This window comes from Chaetodon trifascialis, chromosome 9, assembly GCF_039877785.1.
Source record: "Chaetodon trifascialis isolate fChaTrf1 chromosome 9, fChaTrf1.hap1, whole genome shotgun sequence".
In the NCBI taxonomy this organism is placed as follows: Eukaryota; Metazoa; Chordata; class Actinopteri; order Chaetodontiformes; family Chaetodontidae; genus Chaetodon; species Chaetodon trifascialis.
In genome coordinates, this window is record NC_092064.1 from 11823982 (window position 1) to 11843906 (window position 19925).

A 19925-nucleotide genomic window follows, 5' to 3' on the forward strand; every position below is an offset into this window, starting at 1 on the left:
TCAACTCAACTCAGCAGGACCCTGCTTGTTCCAAGTTTTAACCTTGACATTGGTTGCAACAATCACTTTGCTGTACTGTGCTCAGTAAAAAGCATGGTGGCTGTGAGTCCTGTAAGATAGATAGATAGATAGATAGATAGATAGATAGATAGATAGATAGATAGATAGATAGATAGATAGATAGAAACAATGCAACAATGCTCTCGTTCAAATGATAACAAATAATCTTTATTGATTGGTTGATGTTCCTGATCAAGCCTCAGGAGTGGACGTGAAGAGTGTGTGTGGTGACTGTATGAGACTCGGATCGTTCGTTGGTTGTCTGTGGGGTTGTACACATGCAGTACAGCATGTTCTGAAAAAAAGGCTTCAGGAGGCCTCAAGCACAATCTGCAGTTTATCCCCGCGTGTCCCAGCAGGATCTTATTCAGTTCTCTCTGTGCTTGCATGCGTGAATGCACACATGTATATCTCTGACATTTCCCTTTGATTCAGTATGAACATGACATTTGTATCGAAAATTCACATATTAAAGGGACAGTGAAAGTGACAGTGACAGTTGAAAATACACTTGATTTCCATTTTGACCAAACTCAAATGAGGGGGTCAGATGTCTCAGTTCCTTTCAGCATCCAGCTCACAGCCCCGGGATTTGTTATCATAGCTTAGCGTAAATAACAATTTAACGACCAACTTATTTATAGTGCGCATAGAGACACATGCAGAAATCAAACTGTTAAGACGTTGTGTTTTGTGAGCTACAGTAGGTGTCAGAGCTTGTTTTTAACCAGCACAGTGGAATTGCACCTCTGCACATCTCTACCCTGAACCAGATGAAAGAAATGCTCTGATGTCTTACAGTTGTGGAGGCCTGTAGCTGACTGGCATGTAAACAACAGCGTGCTCCCAACGCGAGCAGTTGGAAATCCGCTTGTGGCTGTCACTGTGGCCAGCTCTCACTCTCTGAATAAGACCACTTTGAATGCATCTCACAGTTTCTGACAGCCCCTCTTCTCTCAGCTGTTTGTGGCTGTCAGGCCTGGGAAAATGCCTCTTAACCCCACAGGAAATGACAGTTGGTGGAGAGAGAGTGCTGCTGTTCGCAGTTGTCTGTGCTTCAGTCGTACTGTAGATATAGAAGTGTCACAGGTTGTGTTGAAGGATGAGGTTGTTCAGGGTGATTTCTCAGGGGGGTAATTATAGTGACCTGTATTATTATCTGCAGTGCGAATACATGTCTTTTACACTTGACTGTAAATGCTGTAGAGGGTTTCGACCTCTAAATCATGTGGTTTCAGTGGCGATGTACAAGCCGACGAGAGGTGTTTTTTCCCATGTGCTGGATTAGAAGGCATCGATCCGATCTGTTGAAATGACTCATTCTGTAGTTAATGAGAGTTTTGTTTTGTCGTCAGTACGTCGGTTCGAGAGACTCTGTAGGTTTTGTGGGCTGGGTTTTTTTTCCCTGCTAAGCGTGGTCTGACCATGGATTTCCTGGGTACTGATATCTGACAAACAGTTTATTTTCTTTTTTAATGGTAGCATTGTTTCTGAAAAAGAGGGCACAGTATTTGCCTGATTGTACTACATTGTAATCAACAGGCTTTTAAAAGGCTTTCAACCATCAGTCGGGATAGGAGAAGCAGATACATTAGCTCATAAACAAAGTAAGATAATGATAACAGTTTGTCAGTAAACAGTGAACTTCATTGGATTGTTATTTATGTGCAGTGAAAGCGTTGAGAGTTGTGGGCGTGGAACTAGAAATTGGCACAGTTTCACATCCTCAGTTCGGAGATGATTATTCCATCTGATGGAGGTCCAAAATCAGCACCACACTGCTTGAGTCATTTTCAGTTCCATTAGGACACGACAGCCTTTTCATTACACCTGAAAAGGATGTAATGAGGAGCATCTTCTGAACTAAAAGAAGTACCTGCCTGTTGATTTTAGGCTGATGTGTTCAGGCTCCCCAGATTTCATCACAAGTTTTGGGCTTCAGGTACGGGATTAGTGGAGCATTAGAGCGGCCAGATGGAGACCTACAGCCACATAAACACATCACTCATATTAGCAGCACCAAACATGAGAGGCAGTACAGCGTGACGGATCCAAACACAATGTCTCGTCAGCACTTCATTAACTACCATCACTTAATGGCTCCTAATTGCTGTGGTAAAACTAGAATCTAATAGTACCAGTCAGACCTAACTCAGACAAATCTCGCTGTCATGAAGGTTAACAGACTGTAACGAACCACAAACTGGCATTGTGTTTGGCGCTTTGCATGCAGGATCCAGCAGTTACAGACTGAAGCTGAAGTAAGTTTTTTTTCTGTAGTATCATTGCTTTTATCAAGGGCTCTTTTGGGCTGATACTGATCAGACTCAGCAAAAATTGCTTTCCCTCATGTTACTGGTGTTATTTCTCAAGTAGTATTTTAGGGCTACATAAAATCTTCATTTCATAAAATGAGTAGTTTCACTGGTTCGTTTAATGTTGCCTGATTCTCCTTTACCCTCAGTGTGTACTCTTTAACTTACTTTGCCTTGAAAAACATCCACTGGGAATTGATTCAGCATGGTATGTATCTACCAATCAGTGAACTCTTGTACAGGGAGCTTTATGAAGAACATGCAGGCATAACATAAAGCATTACTCTGCAACAATATGACCTATTCTCAATTTCAAATTCATTCAGAACAGGTTTGGCCAGTTCATCCCCGGTGCATACCTTCAATTAAAATGCAATAATTGTGAAACCAGCTCATTCAGTCACATATTTGGGATTCGGTTTGTCTCAACTCTAATTCAGATAATCTGGGTCTCAACTACAGCCTCGCATTTGCAATACCACATGCTGTGTTATACCTCACTAAAGAGCTGTTCCTGTTTCCATAGTGTAACAAGGCTATTTTTAGAAGCCAGGGTGTCTAAATAAGAGATGAAAGCTGGGGTTTTGATCAGTACAGCAAGTCTCAAAACACATGGACCAAAGAGAAGGAGAGGAGGGGTAGCCCTTTTTTATGACGAGACACAGCCAGCTCTAAACAAGAGGGATGCACTGAGGGTACAGCAAAATATGTAATACTATTTAAGCAGCTGTATGTCTCTGTACTGTATATGAAGCCTAATGAAAACCCTCAACATTTGTGAAGAAGCCTTGTAGGATAATCCTTTAGTGTGCGTCATTCATGTAACTTTTTTGTGAGTAAATACAGCTGTGGTATTTACAATGAAGCTATTTTACAGTGACCAGGATGGTGAACGGCAGGGCACCTTAGCAGAGCTCCACTAAGAAAGACACAAGTCTGTTTTGAATGCAGTTATTTGCAGGACAGTGTGCGCCTTCATTTTTTACAGTGGGCCGGTGTGCAATCAGATGCCCGTGTGACAGGAGCTCTACTCAGGTTTATGCAGTAGATTAGCACAGGAAGGGAAAAGGTAGGGTGGGCTGAAGCCTCTTACGTGAGCAGAGTTTATAATCTCATCATTGCTTCACAGGGCATGTCATATTCTCCCGTCACCTCACAGTAATAATGTACTGCTGCCCCGTTGTGTTGCATGACGCGCTCCTGTATGAATGAGGAGCTGCTCACTGATACGTTTTGTATGGGGAGCGGGTTGTTTAGTATGGGCTCCACATCGCGGCACATGAATAGCATCATGCCTGTGAGACATTGTGCAGACGCAGGGTATAAATATTTTATGTGAAAATATTGTTTCACCTAATTTGTCTCCTTTTTTTTCATTCCCTTGGAAAATAGCCCTTTTGTTAGAAGAAGGGGTCTCAAATGTAGCAGAATGCCTGAAAGGATACCAAAATATGCAACAATATGATAAGCCTCAAAGAGCCAACCAAAATTATACAGCATGAAAACATCTATCTGTACAAAAGATGAAGACGAGTGGTTCCACTTGACTTTGGGCTATCAGAAATAATATTTATGCTAAATAACAGAATTTAACTTGCATTAAATTCACCTCAGGGCACCACCTTTAAAGAACTGAAAATGATATTCAGTTAATTAACTCAGTCTCGGTTCTGGAGTTCTTGCCTCATGCACTGTGACTGTAGTACTTCATACACTCAAACTCCCATAACCAGGCTCTTTATAAATAAAAGCTTTATTAAACTACTAACTACACACACCACTAATAACTACTCATCATACAAATTAGTGAATAAAGCAGAGCTGATGGACTGCTGTTGCTCGCACATTGCAGACTGGCCAGCTGGTACGTCTGCTCTCTGGAGCTTTTGGGTATTTTCAGGTGTTCTCAATCCCTTGTGGCGACCTGTCTTCAGCTGGCTGTGTCTGTCAGCAGGTGACAGGGTGAGAACATCTTCACACAACTTCACTAAGGTGTGCAGGAGACACAGTGGCAGCATTTGCTGAAGTTTGTCTCAGTTGTGACGTTTCCAACTTTTGGTCATTGTGTATGGACAGGACTTTCACAGCCAGACTGCAGCAGATTTCTTGTGATATCTGTCTTTTTTCAGAGCTGGTTGGATGCCAGCCTTCAGCATGTTTGCCTGGGATTCAGCTGATCTCAGGGGAAGAAAGCCACGTGGACGGGTGTCGTGTCAAAGTCTGTCCCCCCCTCGAATATTGTGTTTCCTATAGTGCCACTTAAAAAACTGGTTAGGGTTAGGGATAAGGTTGGGTGCAGACTCCAGAAACTCCATCTCTATGTTTAATGGATTAGCCGACAACACTTCCTGTTAGTTCAGGGTTTATTGTCCCTGAGTCCAAATCAGCATGTTACAGTAACTGAAAACACATGTTGGATGACACGTATCACTTAATGTACTTTTCAGTTCTGTATGGCAAAGTCAGTCCCTCAGTTCTTTGTCTCCTGAGTTAACAGTGATGTGAACTTCCAGGCCACATCCTGGAATGTGGGACTGTCGAGTCTGTTTGACGCCTACAGTATCTATACCCATTTTAATTAACATGTCTGTTTTGTCCTTACATGCCATACTATGGTGGCATTCACAATCCAGCTCTCATATTAATCCTCAAACTTAAGTTTCATGGCACTGCTTAGTAGGATTGGGCGGTAATCAGGTAATAAGGTATCCCGCGGTATCTAAAAATAGCAACGGTATCAGTTTCATTACCGTCATTAAAAAAAAATGCTGCGCATATAGGTCTATAGGGGTCTAACATAATTGTAGCATCGTCATAACAAAAATGAAATCCACTCCATTCAATGTATCTGTTTGAATTTTTACTCAAGAAAAAGGTGACTGTGCAAAAGTACATGCTACAAAATGAACCTGAGCAGTCGTACAGATGTTTTAACACAGGTATGTCCATGCGCTCTTATGGGCGCATCTTGTCCAAGCACACGGAGAAACTCCTCTGTTGAAAACACTTTTTCAGCCTTTTTTCTGCTTGCTATTGTTCTTAGCTCTCATAAAAGGACGAAATGCAAATAAAACGGTAAAATAACACTTCGGGCTGCTCAACAGAGTCCTCTGTAAGCACTCAGCTCTTTCATGAGACGGAGCGATGAAACTAACTGCGTGGTTACGCCGGTCAATCGCTCAGCGACCCGCCCACATTCACCATAGAAACACCAATGACGATCCAGAAGGAAGTAAGCCCAGAGATAGGTTATTGCATGAAGAGCTCTCCCTCCATTCGCGAAACCCCCTCCTCTTTATGTAAACAACCAGGACCTTCGTGATTGATCTCGAACTAACGCAGCTATGAATTGTGTTTCGTCTGGGTGCCAATGCTTGGTAGAGGCTTTTAACTGAGTTTCTCTCCATCATTCTGGTATGCTACAAGTTAGGACTGGTGCTTCTTCACGTGAGCATTGACCGTCTGAACTGCACTGCCCTGCAAAGTGATTTTTAATTAGTCACGGTAATACCGTATACCCCGGGAAAATGTGGGGAAAGTTTGACGATATCAAAATTTGGATACCGCCCAACTCTACTGCTTAGTATCAAGTACATAGGTTTATTTTTGCAGCATCCTGCATTCGTACAGGTAGATTCAGGATTGGTAAGGATTGTTGCTGCAGCCTCTTCGATGTTATAGTCCTTTTCATACTTTAATCACCACGGCAAAGAGATTTGCCAGTCCTCAGATGTTCTTTTTTGTGCACTTGTTAAGAATTCATTTGACTAATCAGAGCACTTTATGCAGCATGTATTTTCATGAGTGTTAGTTTAATCAGCATTAGCATGCCTCTGTAATCTGCCCACGGTCTTTGACATTGTGCTGACTGGGACACGGTGCTAAGAATAGAGAAGTGGGGAACAATGGAGCTGAACTTTGATGGTCAGTAATGGCTCGTGAAAGGCAAGTAATCACATGGTCGTTCTGTGCTGTGTAGCCATCACGGTGATGGAAAACAGCCCTCTCCGTCTCAGCTGTAACAGCAAAGCCTCTCCGTGGTAGGTCCATCTGTTGACTCCGCTAACGTATGCATGGCAAAGTGCACAACGCACTGAGTCACAAGATGGCTAGACCATTAGGGTCTGTCCTGCTGTGCTCTTTATTTTTATTTGATATTGTTATAGTGGGCTTAGACATGCACACGTGTGTCAACGCGCTCTCCCGCTAGAGAGCAGTGTTTAACAGTGTTTCTCTTTTCTAAGATGTGACACTAAAAACAACACATGAAAATCATGGCAGTGGCCTGAAACAACACTCTTTAACTACATTCTCAGCCGTGCCCGTGTGCTCAACCGTGACATCAGCCGCTCACCTGAGTTGAGCCCGGCGATGCCAAAGTATGACCCGAGGCGACTGGAACGTGTGAAACTGTAACGAGAAACGTCGTCTCTCCATGATTAATGCATGACGTCCCCCCACTTCCACACTCAGCTTCCAGGTCTGAGTGTGTGTTGTTGTGCGTGTGTGTCTTTGTGCTTTTGCTTGGGTCTACATTGAGCATGTTTATGGGAACATAAACAATGCCGTGTTGGAACATACGTCAGTGATATTGCATCTGTCAGCAGACGCTTTGTTGTTGTTTACAGCTCCATCTTCACTAATGAATTTGAGAACACCTGTCATAGAAAGTATTCAACAAGACTTCATGATGATTTAATAAAGCCAGGGGAATAAATCAATAGTCTATTAGAATTATCTGTGTTGTTTCATAATCATTTACAGCATACAATAACACATAATAATACATAATTTAAAAAACATTGGTAAGTTACCTGGACTGTTGAGGCTCAGAGCCTAAAACTCTTCTATTGAGTCTTCATGTCCTTTCTTTTCCTAAACAAAAAGTGCAATGTTCAGATTTAGATGGACTGATAATAGCAGAATAGCATTCAATGAAGAATATGCAGTGGTATCTGGTAGAACTTTTAGCATAGCTCAAAGTTTTAGTTCTTTGTGCAATAAAAACAATAAATCCCGTTTTCAAGTGAGTTGAAAGGTTTTCTTTGAGCAGGAAGGGGGCCGTGCACGCTGAAGCGCACAGTATTCCTGCCCCTTCCCGCTGACCTTTAAACAATCCAATTGCTTCAAGTCAAATATTTGTGAATGAATCCGTGCTGGCTCAATCCAAAGGGAAGCCACAGTGTTTGGCTCGCTATCTCTTTTAGACTGATAGCAATGTTTGAATTTACTGTTTTATCACTAAATGAGTGGTGGGAAGCGGAATAATCAGCTTCGAGCCATTTGGCTGAACAGTGCGTGGTTATTACTGGGTCTTGGGTAAATACAGGGCCATCTACAAATTAGCTGTATTTTGAGAATTATTGAAAAAGTTCTTCATGCAGGTTGTAGAAGTAGCCAAGCAGCCTCATTCATGCTGCTTTCATTAGCACTGATTCTACAGTGCTCTGTGTCTCCACTGATGGTTGACGGTTGCAGATTAGCCTCAGTGTTCTGTGTTGGGCCTTATTGACCTCACTGTTGTCTTTGCTTGCCCTGATAAGGTCGTGCTGATGAACACACTGATGCTGTGGGTCAGTGTGGTTTGAATGGTTAACATCCTACTTTTTCAATAAACACCCTTTTGTGCACATTCAAAACCTTTTGCATTATGCATTATTATACAATTATTAGTCCTGTTCTGCATTTATGTTCTTACCGAAGGACAGTATTTACACAACATTACATTTAACTGCTATACTGATTATATTGGTATCTGTCCATTGAAGGTTACATGTAGTGTTGCATCATACGACAGAATCACAATTTCTTCCTTGTGAACACAGACAGTGATGAAAGTTATCTTTGTCTTATGGTCTTTCGGCACTTCTTAAAATTCATTTTGAAAGCTGTAGTTTCGGGATGCAAGATATGAGTTTTCTAATCTCTTAAGCTGCTTGGCTGCTCCTCTCTGCCAGAAAGCTCGGAGTAATTTTTGTCTTGGCCTTGCATTATTGTCTGTGTTGCCGTTGTCAAATCCCACTTTTATTAAGTCTCCTTGATCATCCTGGATAAGATCAGGCCTTTTCTCACTTGTCCCACTTAAGAAAAGTCTTTTTTATGCTTTCACTTCCTCGAGGCTAGATTGCTGCATAGTTGTGTGCTTCTCTGAGTCATAGCAGCAGCAAAGCTTAGATTTACAGTAGAGGGTAAATTTGTTCAAATTCCAAATCAATTATTCCTCCACACTTCCTGACCTTATGGATCTATACCAGCTTCTACAGCAAAGGTTTTGCATCCTCTGTAAGGGCTGTTTGACTTTGTTTGTACACTGTGCCTCAAATAAGCTTTATAGCCATTTTTATTGAATCAGTTTAATTTGGAAATGCATTAAGACTATTAGTAGTAATAAATGGTTAGGCTGTTAATATTTCTGTGCAAACAGTATACAGTATGCTTTCTCTGCTATCTCAGTAGGCTCATAGCACTTCCCCCTGCTATTTGTTTCTCACCTCATAGATGCCCTGCTGAGAGAGCCATATGTGCAGAGCAATAATTCAAGTGATGCTAACGTCGTAGACTGTGAGAAGAACGCAGATGGTTGTGTTCACTATTGACTTTGTGTCTGCCTTATTTTTGATCCAGAGGGCTCCCATTCTACCCCGACTGCTTGGTCAGTGATGGTTGCTACTGTGCCCCATTTTATTTGATTTCTTTGCTCTGTTAGCTCGACTGTTGCACCTGCAAAACTGACAGAGGTAGTCCTGGCCCACGTTCATGAAAACTCAAGGATTTATCATAAAACAGCCAGTCAACACACTGCCGCCGTAGTCAAGGTCAAACATTTGGTGAGATGTTTTTTTTCTAAGTCTCAAGTATGTGGCCTCTCCTCAGTGCACATTCATTTTTGTGGATGCCCTTTGACCCAAAGAACAGTTAGCCAGCTGATATCTATCTATTGTGAACAATGGTCTGTAGAGGTTGTTAGTTATCCCTGATTTTGTTTGTGGAAGTTACGCACATTTAAAAGTCTGTGATACATTTAACTGCATTTTAAGGCAAAGAGGGTGTTACGGATTCAGAAAATTGGGCTGGTGCATGGTGGTGGAGAGAAACTGTACATTTAGGAGATCAGAATTCGGTGTGTGAATGTTTGCATCCCATCAGAAGTGCTGCCTGTTTCCTGTGACTGGTTATCATAGTCTCTGCCTGTGTGTGTGTGAGTGATTGAGTGGCTGCTTAACTTGGTCGTCATCACCCTCAGCCTTGCCTATACCTTGCAATCCTATCACCTCCCTCTAACCTATAGGCATTAACTACGTGGAGACAGCGACACACTACAAGACGGAGCTTTCCCTGCCAGCACAACCCGGCCTGCCGCTGTTTTCCTCTGCTGCAGCAACTTCAAAATGTGCACAAAGTGGCAACAAACGACCTCGCAGACTCACAACATCAGCATCAATATTCAAGGGCTGACAGTTGGTGCCTTCCTCTTAAGCATTAGCAACAGCAGCCAAGGTAACAGCTTTGCCAGCTTGGACAGTCGCATAGCCAATGTGTAAGTGTGTGTGTGTGTGTAACTCAGCCCGCCAGTCCCTGGGGAGGACCAGCAAAGGAGTTGTGTTACACTCCCTGACAGGCCTTATACATGTTTCATCTGCTGCTCTCAGAACAGAAGCCCCCTTTGTTATCTAACCCAGCCCTCTCCTCATCAGCCTGAGAGGCTGAGTTTACTGCCACAAGACTGCTCTTCACAGTCTGTCAGCCAGCAACTGAACTGTTGCATATCAACCAACAACTGAGGAGCAGCACAAGGACTTGATAGGCCCAAGATATCTGCTATCAGGACTTCTCAACCAGTCTTTCAGTCCATTGGCTGGCACGTGGATAGGGCTTTAAAATAAACAAGAAGAACAGAGAGGGCTGTGTGAGGTCCACCAAAGACTGTCAAGATCTCTAGATAGTGCCTCATCTGTTCAGCACTGAACCTCAACCTTTGCTTTGCTAACAGCCCTTCCAGCTGCGGAACTGCAGAATTTGCCTTTCTTTTAACCAAGGATCTCAAAAAGAAGCGCTTCAGGGCTTGTGTTTTCATTTTAGAAAGCTAATCAGGGCCATGAGTGACACTCTTAGACCGCCTTCACTCCAGGTGAGCATCCCAAATGATGCTCCTGCATACTCAGACGGAGGAAGCTACGTCGTGTCAGATGGCTCTATGCAATCCAGCTCCTCAACACCAACGCTCCGCCGCAAGCGCTTCAAGATGCGGCGCATGAGGAACGTGCCCAGCGAGAAGGAGATGGATAGGGGTCGGCTAGCTGGCGGTCAGGTCGCGGCTCGATCCCGCTCGGGCTCCAAGGAGTACCTCCAGCTGCCCTCCATTGAGATCACGCCATCCAGCGACGAAGACGCCCCCTCTTCCTGGTCGAGATGCTCCACGCCCAGTGCCTCTCCGCGACGCAAGCGTTTCCTGTTGAGGAAGTGGCTGAAGGTCCGAGAGAAGAAGGAGCAAGGCAGTGAGAGCAGGTTGGTATGGGCCCTCCCCTCTCACCTCTCCCCGTCCCCCTCTTCTCCCCACATCTTCCCTAATACCTCCATGCTGCTTCAAGGCTCCCGCTACCTGCACTAATGTGTGTTTAGCTTCTGTTTAGCTTGAGGTTTCTCTTCACCTTTCAGAGTTTGACGCTTGTCCAGCAGCCAGCAGCTTAGCGACCGCGCACAAGGGAATACAGGAGGTAGTGGCCGTGATGTCTTCTCAGGTGTTTTGATACAGGTTCTTGTGTTCAATCTGAAGTGCAGCATGACTTTTCTAACATAAATAGTAAATGTAGCACCTTTGGCCCCAGAGAAACAAAATCTCTCGGTGCTCTTGAGGTCTTATCTTTTGTAAAATGATTGTTGTCTTTTGCTTGCAGCAATTCAGCAGTGATTTTTTTTTTTTTTTTTTTTTTTTTAGTAGTAGTTTTGAATGTGGAATCTGGATGTGATGTTTTCCCCTGCATCTTTTTTAAGTCTGGTATTGTAGCATTTTTTTTTTTTACATTTTTTTGTGCTGTTTTGTTATAAGTGTCAGGTGGCCAGGTTCACTTGAGTGTAGTACTAGAATACAACATTCTTGCAGAAGGCACCAGTTTTAGGAAAGTGGAAACTTACAAGAAATGTATAGTTCATGCAGCAGCTGCTAAAATGATTAAAGACTGTTACATTACCTAACAAGGACAAAGTCAGCAAAGGTAGTGGTTGCTTCCTCTTAGGTGAGTAAACGTACACACTGTATACAGTATCTTGTGTGTTTGAAACAATGCCTCAGGAGATACAGGAGGGTCTTTTGAAACTTAAAAGGTTGTCTTGACAGCAGTACTAGATGAAAGGTTGAGAGGTTACAAAATCAATAGGTTTCTTTCTTTGGGATGCATTGTTGTGAGATATTCACTGACGTCTCAGATACACTGTGTGATGCTGGCACGAGAGGAAAGGTCATACAGTCAATACAGTAAATCAGGACCTTGAAAGTTAGGGGTTTTTTTTTAACAATTTCAGCGCAGTTGAATTGAAACGTGTTAAGTGAGAATATGCAGATTAAAGGGCAATAAAAGGCAAGACAAGAGATAGGAATAATTATGCAGTTTTCAGTTAAGTGTAATTAAAAAGTACTTGCATATGGATATACTAAAGATTACTTTACTCCATTTTTTTCAGTGAAAATGAAATGCAAAACATACTGTACCATTCCTACTAAAATCATGACTCATGTCTCAATCTCAACATCTGCCAAAAACATTGCAATGTGACTCTTTCCTTGATATCGTTCAGCCCTGCTAAAAAACTCTATCAAGCCAAACAAATCTTCAGAAAACGTATGAACTCTTCTGAACTCACTCCATCCAGTTGGTTCTATAGATGAATTTGTGAATTTACTCTCAAGCATGTGTATGTTTGTGTTTGGGAATAAAGTCTGAGCAGTCTCTGTTGATAATGTACTGAGCACAGTTATGGAAAAATTGAGTCAAACAGCGCCTTTTTTTCCCATTGACAGAGCTCACACGGTACACTAATTTCAGTTTTAAACCGCCTGCTTCATTGTACTCGTTGTGGGGACATTGATCAGCCGTGGCCCACTGTTACCATTTCTGGGAAATAATGTCATCTTTTCAGAAGGGCGGTTGTTTGAGGTGGAAATTAGAATATCTGGTCATTATTTCTTGTCTCTCTTTGCCGTGTCCTGAGAGTTATCGCTGGTAACAGATAGCTGATAGGAACAAGTTCATTACTCACTCCATCAGTGTGTTATCTGTCTCTGAACGGAAGACAGCATGTCTCCAGAGGGATGAGTTCATAACCCCGACAGCATCCCTGAGTGTAAAATACTGTCATTTTCCAGCACGACATGGGCACAGCCCGGCTCCCCTTCGGGGTGTAATGTGGACTGTTCTAACAAGCGCTCCTCAGCTTAATAGCATACTGTGGCGTTAAGCTGACATGGCTCCTCCTCGAGCTGCAGCTTGTTATTAGCTGCATGTGGTATATGAAAAAATCTCCAGGCTTAAACCAGTGTGGGAGTGACATGAATAATCCAGATCTTAATGTTTATCCTCAGTTAATTATTGATGAAGCAGAACAAGCTGGTTTTGTCATGGAAAGTTGTACATCATGTCCTCGCAGATACATATTTTCTAGGATTATCAGCCCCATTGCCCACATCTGTTTATTATAACTGCTTGATGGTTTTTGTTTCTTTTTTTTCCTTTGTTTCACAGTAGCATCATTGTGAAAACAAAAGTAGCAGCGTCTTGCTATCTTATTTAGTCGAATGCACACTGGCTCTGGTGTTACAGCCATGCAGAATATGGAGCGTGGTTATCTGTCAATACAAGTAAACAGAAGGATGTTTACTGATGATGTAGCACATTAGATTCAGGTCCTGTTGTTCTAACGCAAGCTGCACCTGCAGCTGTGCAAGGCAAGTTTATTTTCAATAACACCTTTCAACAGAGATTCAAAGTGCTTACCAAAATAATAAATGCTGTGTAAGCTAAAATGGTATGAAACAGGTTAAACGGGGAAGAGGAAATATGGTGCAGCGACAGTCTACGTTAACAGACCCAAGTTTAGCTTCATAAAAGGCAGAGGCATCACAAAAGTTTGAAGCCGACATTTAAAAGAACTGGGAGTTGGCGCAGAGATATGAGGTGTATGGACAGTAAGCAAATGTGTCCCAGATGACCTGAGAGGCCTGAACAGTTCGTAACACAGCAGCCGATTAAAGACGCGGTTTGGGCCACAAGCCATTCAGTGTTTTACAAAGTAAAAGTATTGTCTGAAAATCTACTGTGAGACAGGAAGCCACTGCAAAGATCTGAGAACTTGATATGTTCCACTTTCTTGGTCTCAGGGCCGGGTTATGCTCAAAGGCAGAGCATCATAGGGAGGGGCAAGACGGGACAGTTGTTAAATTGAGGATTAGCATGTGCACATGTTCAAACAGTCTCTCCTGGAAAGTTTTTAGAGTGTCACACTCAGTTGTTGACGTGGGACGTGCTCACTGCTTACTTTCTCTCCCCCTGACCAATCATGGACTGCAGCTGGTGTGAGTGTCAGATTGTCTTTTTCAGAAAGTTCCAGAAATTGGCATTAATTTGCAGCAAGAAACACTTATTGTATGTATGGTCACCCTGTGTACTTTATGTATTTGTCACTGTCCTGTGTCGAGTCAGTGCAATGCTTACAGCACATTGTTGCTAGCTGCTGTATTTTTATCAATTCTTCTTAAAGCACTGAAGACGCTGGACCTTTGCCTCCAGCAGGGATAACACTCATGGCTGCCCAGCACTTTGACCCTCTGAATTAGCTTTTTCTGAGCCGTGAACTTCCTCAGCTGAAAAGTTCATGATGCGTGTCTGGTTAAAGGTCCTGAAAAATGTGTGAACTATATTTTTTCATTTTTCGTCATTACTGTGCTTTATGACCCTGAACATGCACAAGTGTTGAGTGGATATGGTGTTTCGTGAGCAGTTTAGTCAAAGGTTTGTTTGTGGCTTGACGCGCGCTGTCACTGCCCTGTTAATATACAAACATGGCAGAGGGTTTATAGTTAACGCAATACTTGTGGTCTGTCTGCCACAGTGTGAACACTGTTAACATGGTCTTCTGTTCACAGCAGCAGTTTAGAATGAAGTAAGTGTTCAAAAACATCTTATTTACTACAGTTAAAAGGTGTTAAACTGAATTGTTGCTATTGTTTGTCGTTGAGGTATACAGTAACGATTAATGGTGGTCAGAAGTGAATGATGTAAAGCAGTATTCAGAGATTTTTTTTTTTTAAATGCCGTATAAAACTGTGAGAATATTTGGATTTTAATCTGCTCTGACCTCACAGTGGAGTGTAATCTCTGGTGAGTAAATCATTCTTTATCAAGCTCAAGTGCTCATAGTCATCACTGTTGTTTTCTTTCCTGTCTCTCTCTCTTAATCTTGTCATTCTTGTTTTTGCCTCACTTTCTGTGATGCATAGCATGCGTGGACTTTAAATGTGTGCGTGTGTTTAGGACTGTGTGTCTGGGAGCATTGGAAGCTCGCAGGCACAAGGGAATCTGCTGTTCTGCAGGCTGATAAGAGCAGGGCTATTTTGAGGAAGCGATGGAGTGTCTTTTGCCAGGCTTCGCTGCTTCCACCTCACCCAAACATTTAAATATTTCAGACACACAACCTCTGACAAAGTTACCATTTGAAGAAATGTTATTAAGTCGGCAAGCTCTTCAAATTGCTCAATTGCAGCAGCAGTGAGATGATAAATTGTATGAGAAAAGCGTCTGTGTAATGCTGCCAGTTCCCACGGAGCAGGTGACAGGATGAAGTCCATCTCTGAAAACGAAAATGAGATTTTTACTGTGTACTGCAGATGGTTGTCAACTTTGTCCCAAGCCTTCGCTATCATGTTCAAAGCACATATTCCATCAATTGTGCATGAGCAATGAATAATTAGGTGAGGGTCACATGTCAACTTTCTGTCCTCCTGATTTCAAATGAACATGCACTAAAGGACGGGGGCACAAGTACAAATACTTGCATAAACCCCAACAAATGCGTCTGCTCGTACTGTACAGCGCGCTGTTTTCCCTCTGAGAGAACAGCTTGCAGACATGCCGCACCTGCTGCAGAGGAGGCCTCAGCTAGAGGATAAGGGAGAGGAGCTGAAGTGATATTCCACAAAAAATGTCCTCTTATAACACACATCGTCTTACTTCATTACTGAGTCAACATATATGTACAGTTTCCTATGTATCCATCAAAGCTGTTCAAGCGCAGGAATTATACTGAAGGCTACTCTTAAATTCCTACCTTTGAAGTCTTTTTTTTAAACATATTTTCAACCTTAATGCAGCCGTATTTCACTGCATGCCACTCATTTACACTGTAAGACCTTTCAAAGCTGACTTTTACTTAAAGTCACATTGTGAAATCCTCATTTTCTCTCTTTGGAAGCATGAGAAAACTGGCTGTCAGCCCGGCAAGGTCATTTAATTTCAATGTTGTTTCATTTGAGTAAAGATAAATATTGGATATATTATTTAATTTTGAGGAAAAAATAGCATTTCAAATAGCATTAGAGTTCAAAAGCTGTTTTCACAGTGCATCTACAGTGTATTAAAGGTACCTCAACTCTCAAACCCTCCAGCCTTGAGTAGAGCAGCTACTGTTAGAGGCGGATCATGGCACCCAGCAGAGTGTGAATTCATGAGGACCTTTCCCAACAGACCAGCTTTATTCTTAAATGTCAAAGTGTTGTTGTTGACAGCAGAATCTTAAAAAAGGGAAATCATTCACTGAAAAAAATCTTGTTCATGTGTGCATCTTAAATTCTGTCTGGACTTCATTCCCTTACACATCTGTAACCTTCTTACTAAATATCAGGATCCTTATCTTTTGCATAGCCTGTGTCATATAGCCCCCTCTAGTGTTCACATTGGATATGTGCACCAAGTTGCCATGTACATGTCTGCAGTTACCACGTGTATTTGACTGTATGTATTTGATGCTTAATTTCTAGGATTGCGGGGAGGTGATGTAAGGCCGAGCAGAAACAGTTTCATGATGGAAACTGGCATTTTTGCCCTGCAGTTCCCTGGATAACATAGTATAAACAGCAAAAATAAAGAAATGTAATGTCAAGATATAATTGTCGAGTTTATACAAGAGGGTCTATTTATGCCATGCATGTTTTTCACCGAGTGTGTCTTGTGTGCACCGCAAGGTGTACTATACACCATCAAGTTTAACAGAGCCATGCCATAATGATCGCCTCACCTCTGCCTTGTCTCCCTCTCATGTGCCATGCAGCAGCCAGCAGAGCAGTCAACAGAGCAGCCTCCAGAGCAGCCATGAAGATGACAACACTCGCTTCTTGACTCCGTTAATACGAGAGGAGAGGTGAGCCGTGTGTGTGCGTGTGTTGTGTGAAAGTTTCAGCTTTCACTGCCCCAGCACTGAAAGCTGGAGATGTACAGTAAATGTTGGAACTGTATTACAGTTATTTGTATTTTTATATCTATATTGCAATGAATCTGTGGGTGAGCACATACAATGCAGTTTGTGTCCATCTAGTCACAAGTAGATTCATGCAACTGGGAAGAATCCTGAAAATGTCAACATATTCCCTAATTTCAGTCTGTGCCTTGCATACATTCTCCACCAGGGGGCACTTCCTCTTCATATTCTTCCACAAAGGCCTTGCTGTAAAGCCTGTTTCATTGCTGCTTTTAATTAATTTACTTTTTTTCTTCAAACTACAAATTCAAGCCTTCAACCAGCTGATATGATTTGTCTTGGAGGAGTCTTATTCTGTGCAAATGGAGTCATGTCAGTGACTTTAATGAGGGCTTCAAAATAACATAGGTGGTGTTTGTGCACTTGACTGTAAAACTTTAAAGGCATATTGTAACAAAAAAAAAATTTTTTTGTCAGCATGAGCCATCCTTTTACCAGTTATCTGGATCTTTAATAATCACGTAATAATGCCACATGTGTGTATAGACTTACAGCAGTTGTTGCCTCTGCTTCCCCATGGCTCAGTTTGAGTTGAGAGACAGGCTGTATCATTAGCTCTGCAGTGCTGCAGTTGTCACAGGCGCACCAGTGACAGGTCTGTACATTAAATTAGTTATTGTACCTGGTGTGTGTGTCTGTGTGTGTACCTGTCTAATATAAGAGAGAGAGAGAGAGTGTGTGTGTGTGTGTGTGTGTGTGTGTGTGTGTGTGTGTGTGTGTGTGTGTGTGTGTGTGTGTGTGTGTGCGTGCGTGTGCCTTGGGATATGATATGCAGTTTCGTACTTTATCCCTGAAGTAAAGTCATGTAGCCAGGAGGAAACTAGTCAGGAGACCAAGGAGTAGATGTATCCAGAAAGTAGAGCTATGTGTAACACTGAAGCTTTGGACTTTTTGTCCTGAAATACAGTGACATGAAAGATGGTATGAAGTGCGGTTTAATGAGATCTGCATTGCACTGTTGCAGGGGTGTCTCTTCTTGCTTGTCCACCTAATTATCAAAGTAAGACAGAAGCCATTCTCCAAATGCTTAACAGTGCTCTAAAGATAGAGCCGTGAGTGTGGTCTCCTCTGTCTTTTGTGTTTGACTTCTAACAAGGCTGACTCTTGGATTAATGCTGTTTAGCATCTGATAGCTCGCAGATTGTTGTTAGATTTTACGACCAGCACATGAATGAACACAGTCAAATGGCTGAGGAGTTGGATTTAGATCACCAAAACATTTTAAACAGGTTTTTTGGACAAAGGGCAACTTGTACACAAGTCTCAGCCAAATCTAACACTTTTCAGCTCTTGGCAAAGGTACTGAGCTTCAGCTTTATAGGTTTCCTCTGGCTAATTTCTTGGTTTGGGTGATGCAAAATGAACTTTTCTTTAGCATAAAAAATTGACACAAAATAGAATGAAATCCAGATTATTCCTGTAGTTAAACAGTCACAGGCTGCACAGAGCTGCTGATTTTGTCAACATGCACGTGTTGATAGTAGTTCCTAATTTATCCAAGAAACGGTGAAGAAAGATTCTGATAAAAGTGGAAAATTCTCAAACTGAAGATGTGTTGGAACCCTCTTCGTCTGGCCTCATAATAACCTCCCACACAGCTGCCTTTCCCTCTGTGCTCTGTCTCCCGGCCACTACACCTCCACTCTTTCTCTCTGTCCTGCACTCTTCTCCATGTTTCTCTCTGTGGCTCTCCCTCCCGCGCACCCTTCTCGCTCAGTGTCTCCACTCGCTCGAATTAGGAAGCGGTACCTGTCAAACATATGGGATTTCTTGCTGCACTTCTCTTTGCTGTGCTGGTGATAGCAAGTGAGGGGTGTCTACGGCAGCTGCAGGGAGAGCAGCGTTCTGTAGCCGGATTTAGAGGGCACGGAATGTCATGTCTCCTCTGCAGGTAAAAACAGCTGCATTTCTGCCTGCAGCCTTGCACCGCTGCCTCTCTACCTGTCTCGCCGCCTCCATGTCCGTCAGTCTTGTTTTGCTCTTACCGCATCGGTCTGCTTGTCTTGTGTGCTGCAGTTTGTTCGGTGTGCTGTGTGCAGCTGCGTTTTCTGGTGAAGCGACAGCAGGCTGTCGGCTAATATGCACCCCTAGCTGTGATTTTGGCTGCCTCTGCCAGATTAGCGGGGCAGCCGCGGAGGTTCAGGGAGAGACGTTCGGATGGAGGCATGAGGACGAGTTTGCTCATTCGCGGTCATTTGCGTATATATTTACATCTACCAAATTCAACTCCCCCACTATAACTGCAGATAGGGTTATGTAATATCACAATGTGACTTTGCTGAGACAGTGTAATATGACTCATCAGTGAAGATGACGCAGCATGATTGTGAGTTGTGAATCTGGATTACACGCTGCAAGCCATGCCATCAGTGGGTCACTTTATAGTATAGAGTATATATTTATGTAACTACAGTGCAATTGCTGAATTTTACATTAGGTTGTCAATTAAAGGCATGTGGCACTTTACTTTTAGTATGTACAAGCAAGGCAAGGCAAGTGTATTTGTATAGCAAAAGGCACTATAACAAAATGTATTCTATAAAGACACTCACAAAAAGGATTTAGGGTATACAGTGAAATAGAAGATAAAAAGTAAGCTAAGAATAAGAGAATAACAACTACAGCTACCGTTAAAATGGGGTTAAATGTTATTTAATAAATGCAGTGGCAAGCAGAAAAGTCTTCTGCCCTGATTTAAACAAACTGGTAGAGAGTTTTCTGGGTGTTTGTTTCAGATTAAAGACTGAATGCTGCTTCTCTGTGTCAAGTTTTGACGCTTTATAAACCAACATTTGGTGTTTAAAATCAATTCTTTGACAAACAGGAAGCCGGTGTAAAGACCTGAGAACTGGAGAGATGTGATCTGCTCCCCTGGTCTCAGTGAGGACTCTGAATCAGCTGTTGCTGTCTGATCGGCTTTTTAGAGAGACCTGTGAAGCGTTACAGTAGACGAGCCCAACTGCTCAGACATGAGGTTTTGTAACTGTCCTTTTGTTGCTGTTAAAGTTTAGATCTGAGTCCGTGACT

At 42.5% G+C, this 19925-nt stretch overlaps 1 protein-coding gene across 13 annotated transcripts in view; it reads left to right on the top strand.

Moving 5' to 3' along the window:
- Positions 1 to 19925, top strand: part of gramd1bb (GRAM domain containing 1Bb) — an 81793-nt gene that overhangs the window by 901 nt on the left and 60967 nt on the right. For 5 of the 13 annotated variants that reach the window (XM_070969766.1, XM_070969767.1, XM_070969770.1 and 2 more), the window contains exons 1-2: positions 9992 to 10880; positions 16692 to 16781. In XM_070969766.1, the coding sequence (XP_070825867.1) occupies positions 10471 to 10880; positions 16692 to 16781 (500 nt within the window). In that variant the 5' untranslated portion in view covers positions 9992 to 10470. Of the gene's footprint in view, positions 1 to 9989; positions 10881 to 16691; positions 16782 to 18670; positions 18790 to 19925 lie in introns of those variants that run through there. The other 8 variants (XM_070969764.1, XM_070969768.1, XM_070969771.1 and 5 more) reach the window with 5 other exon arrangements.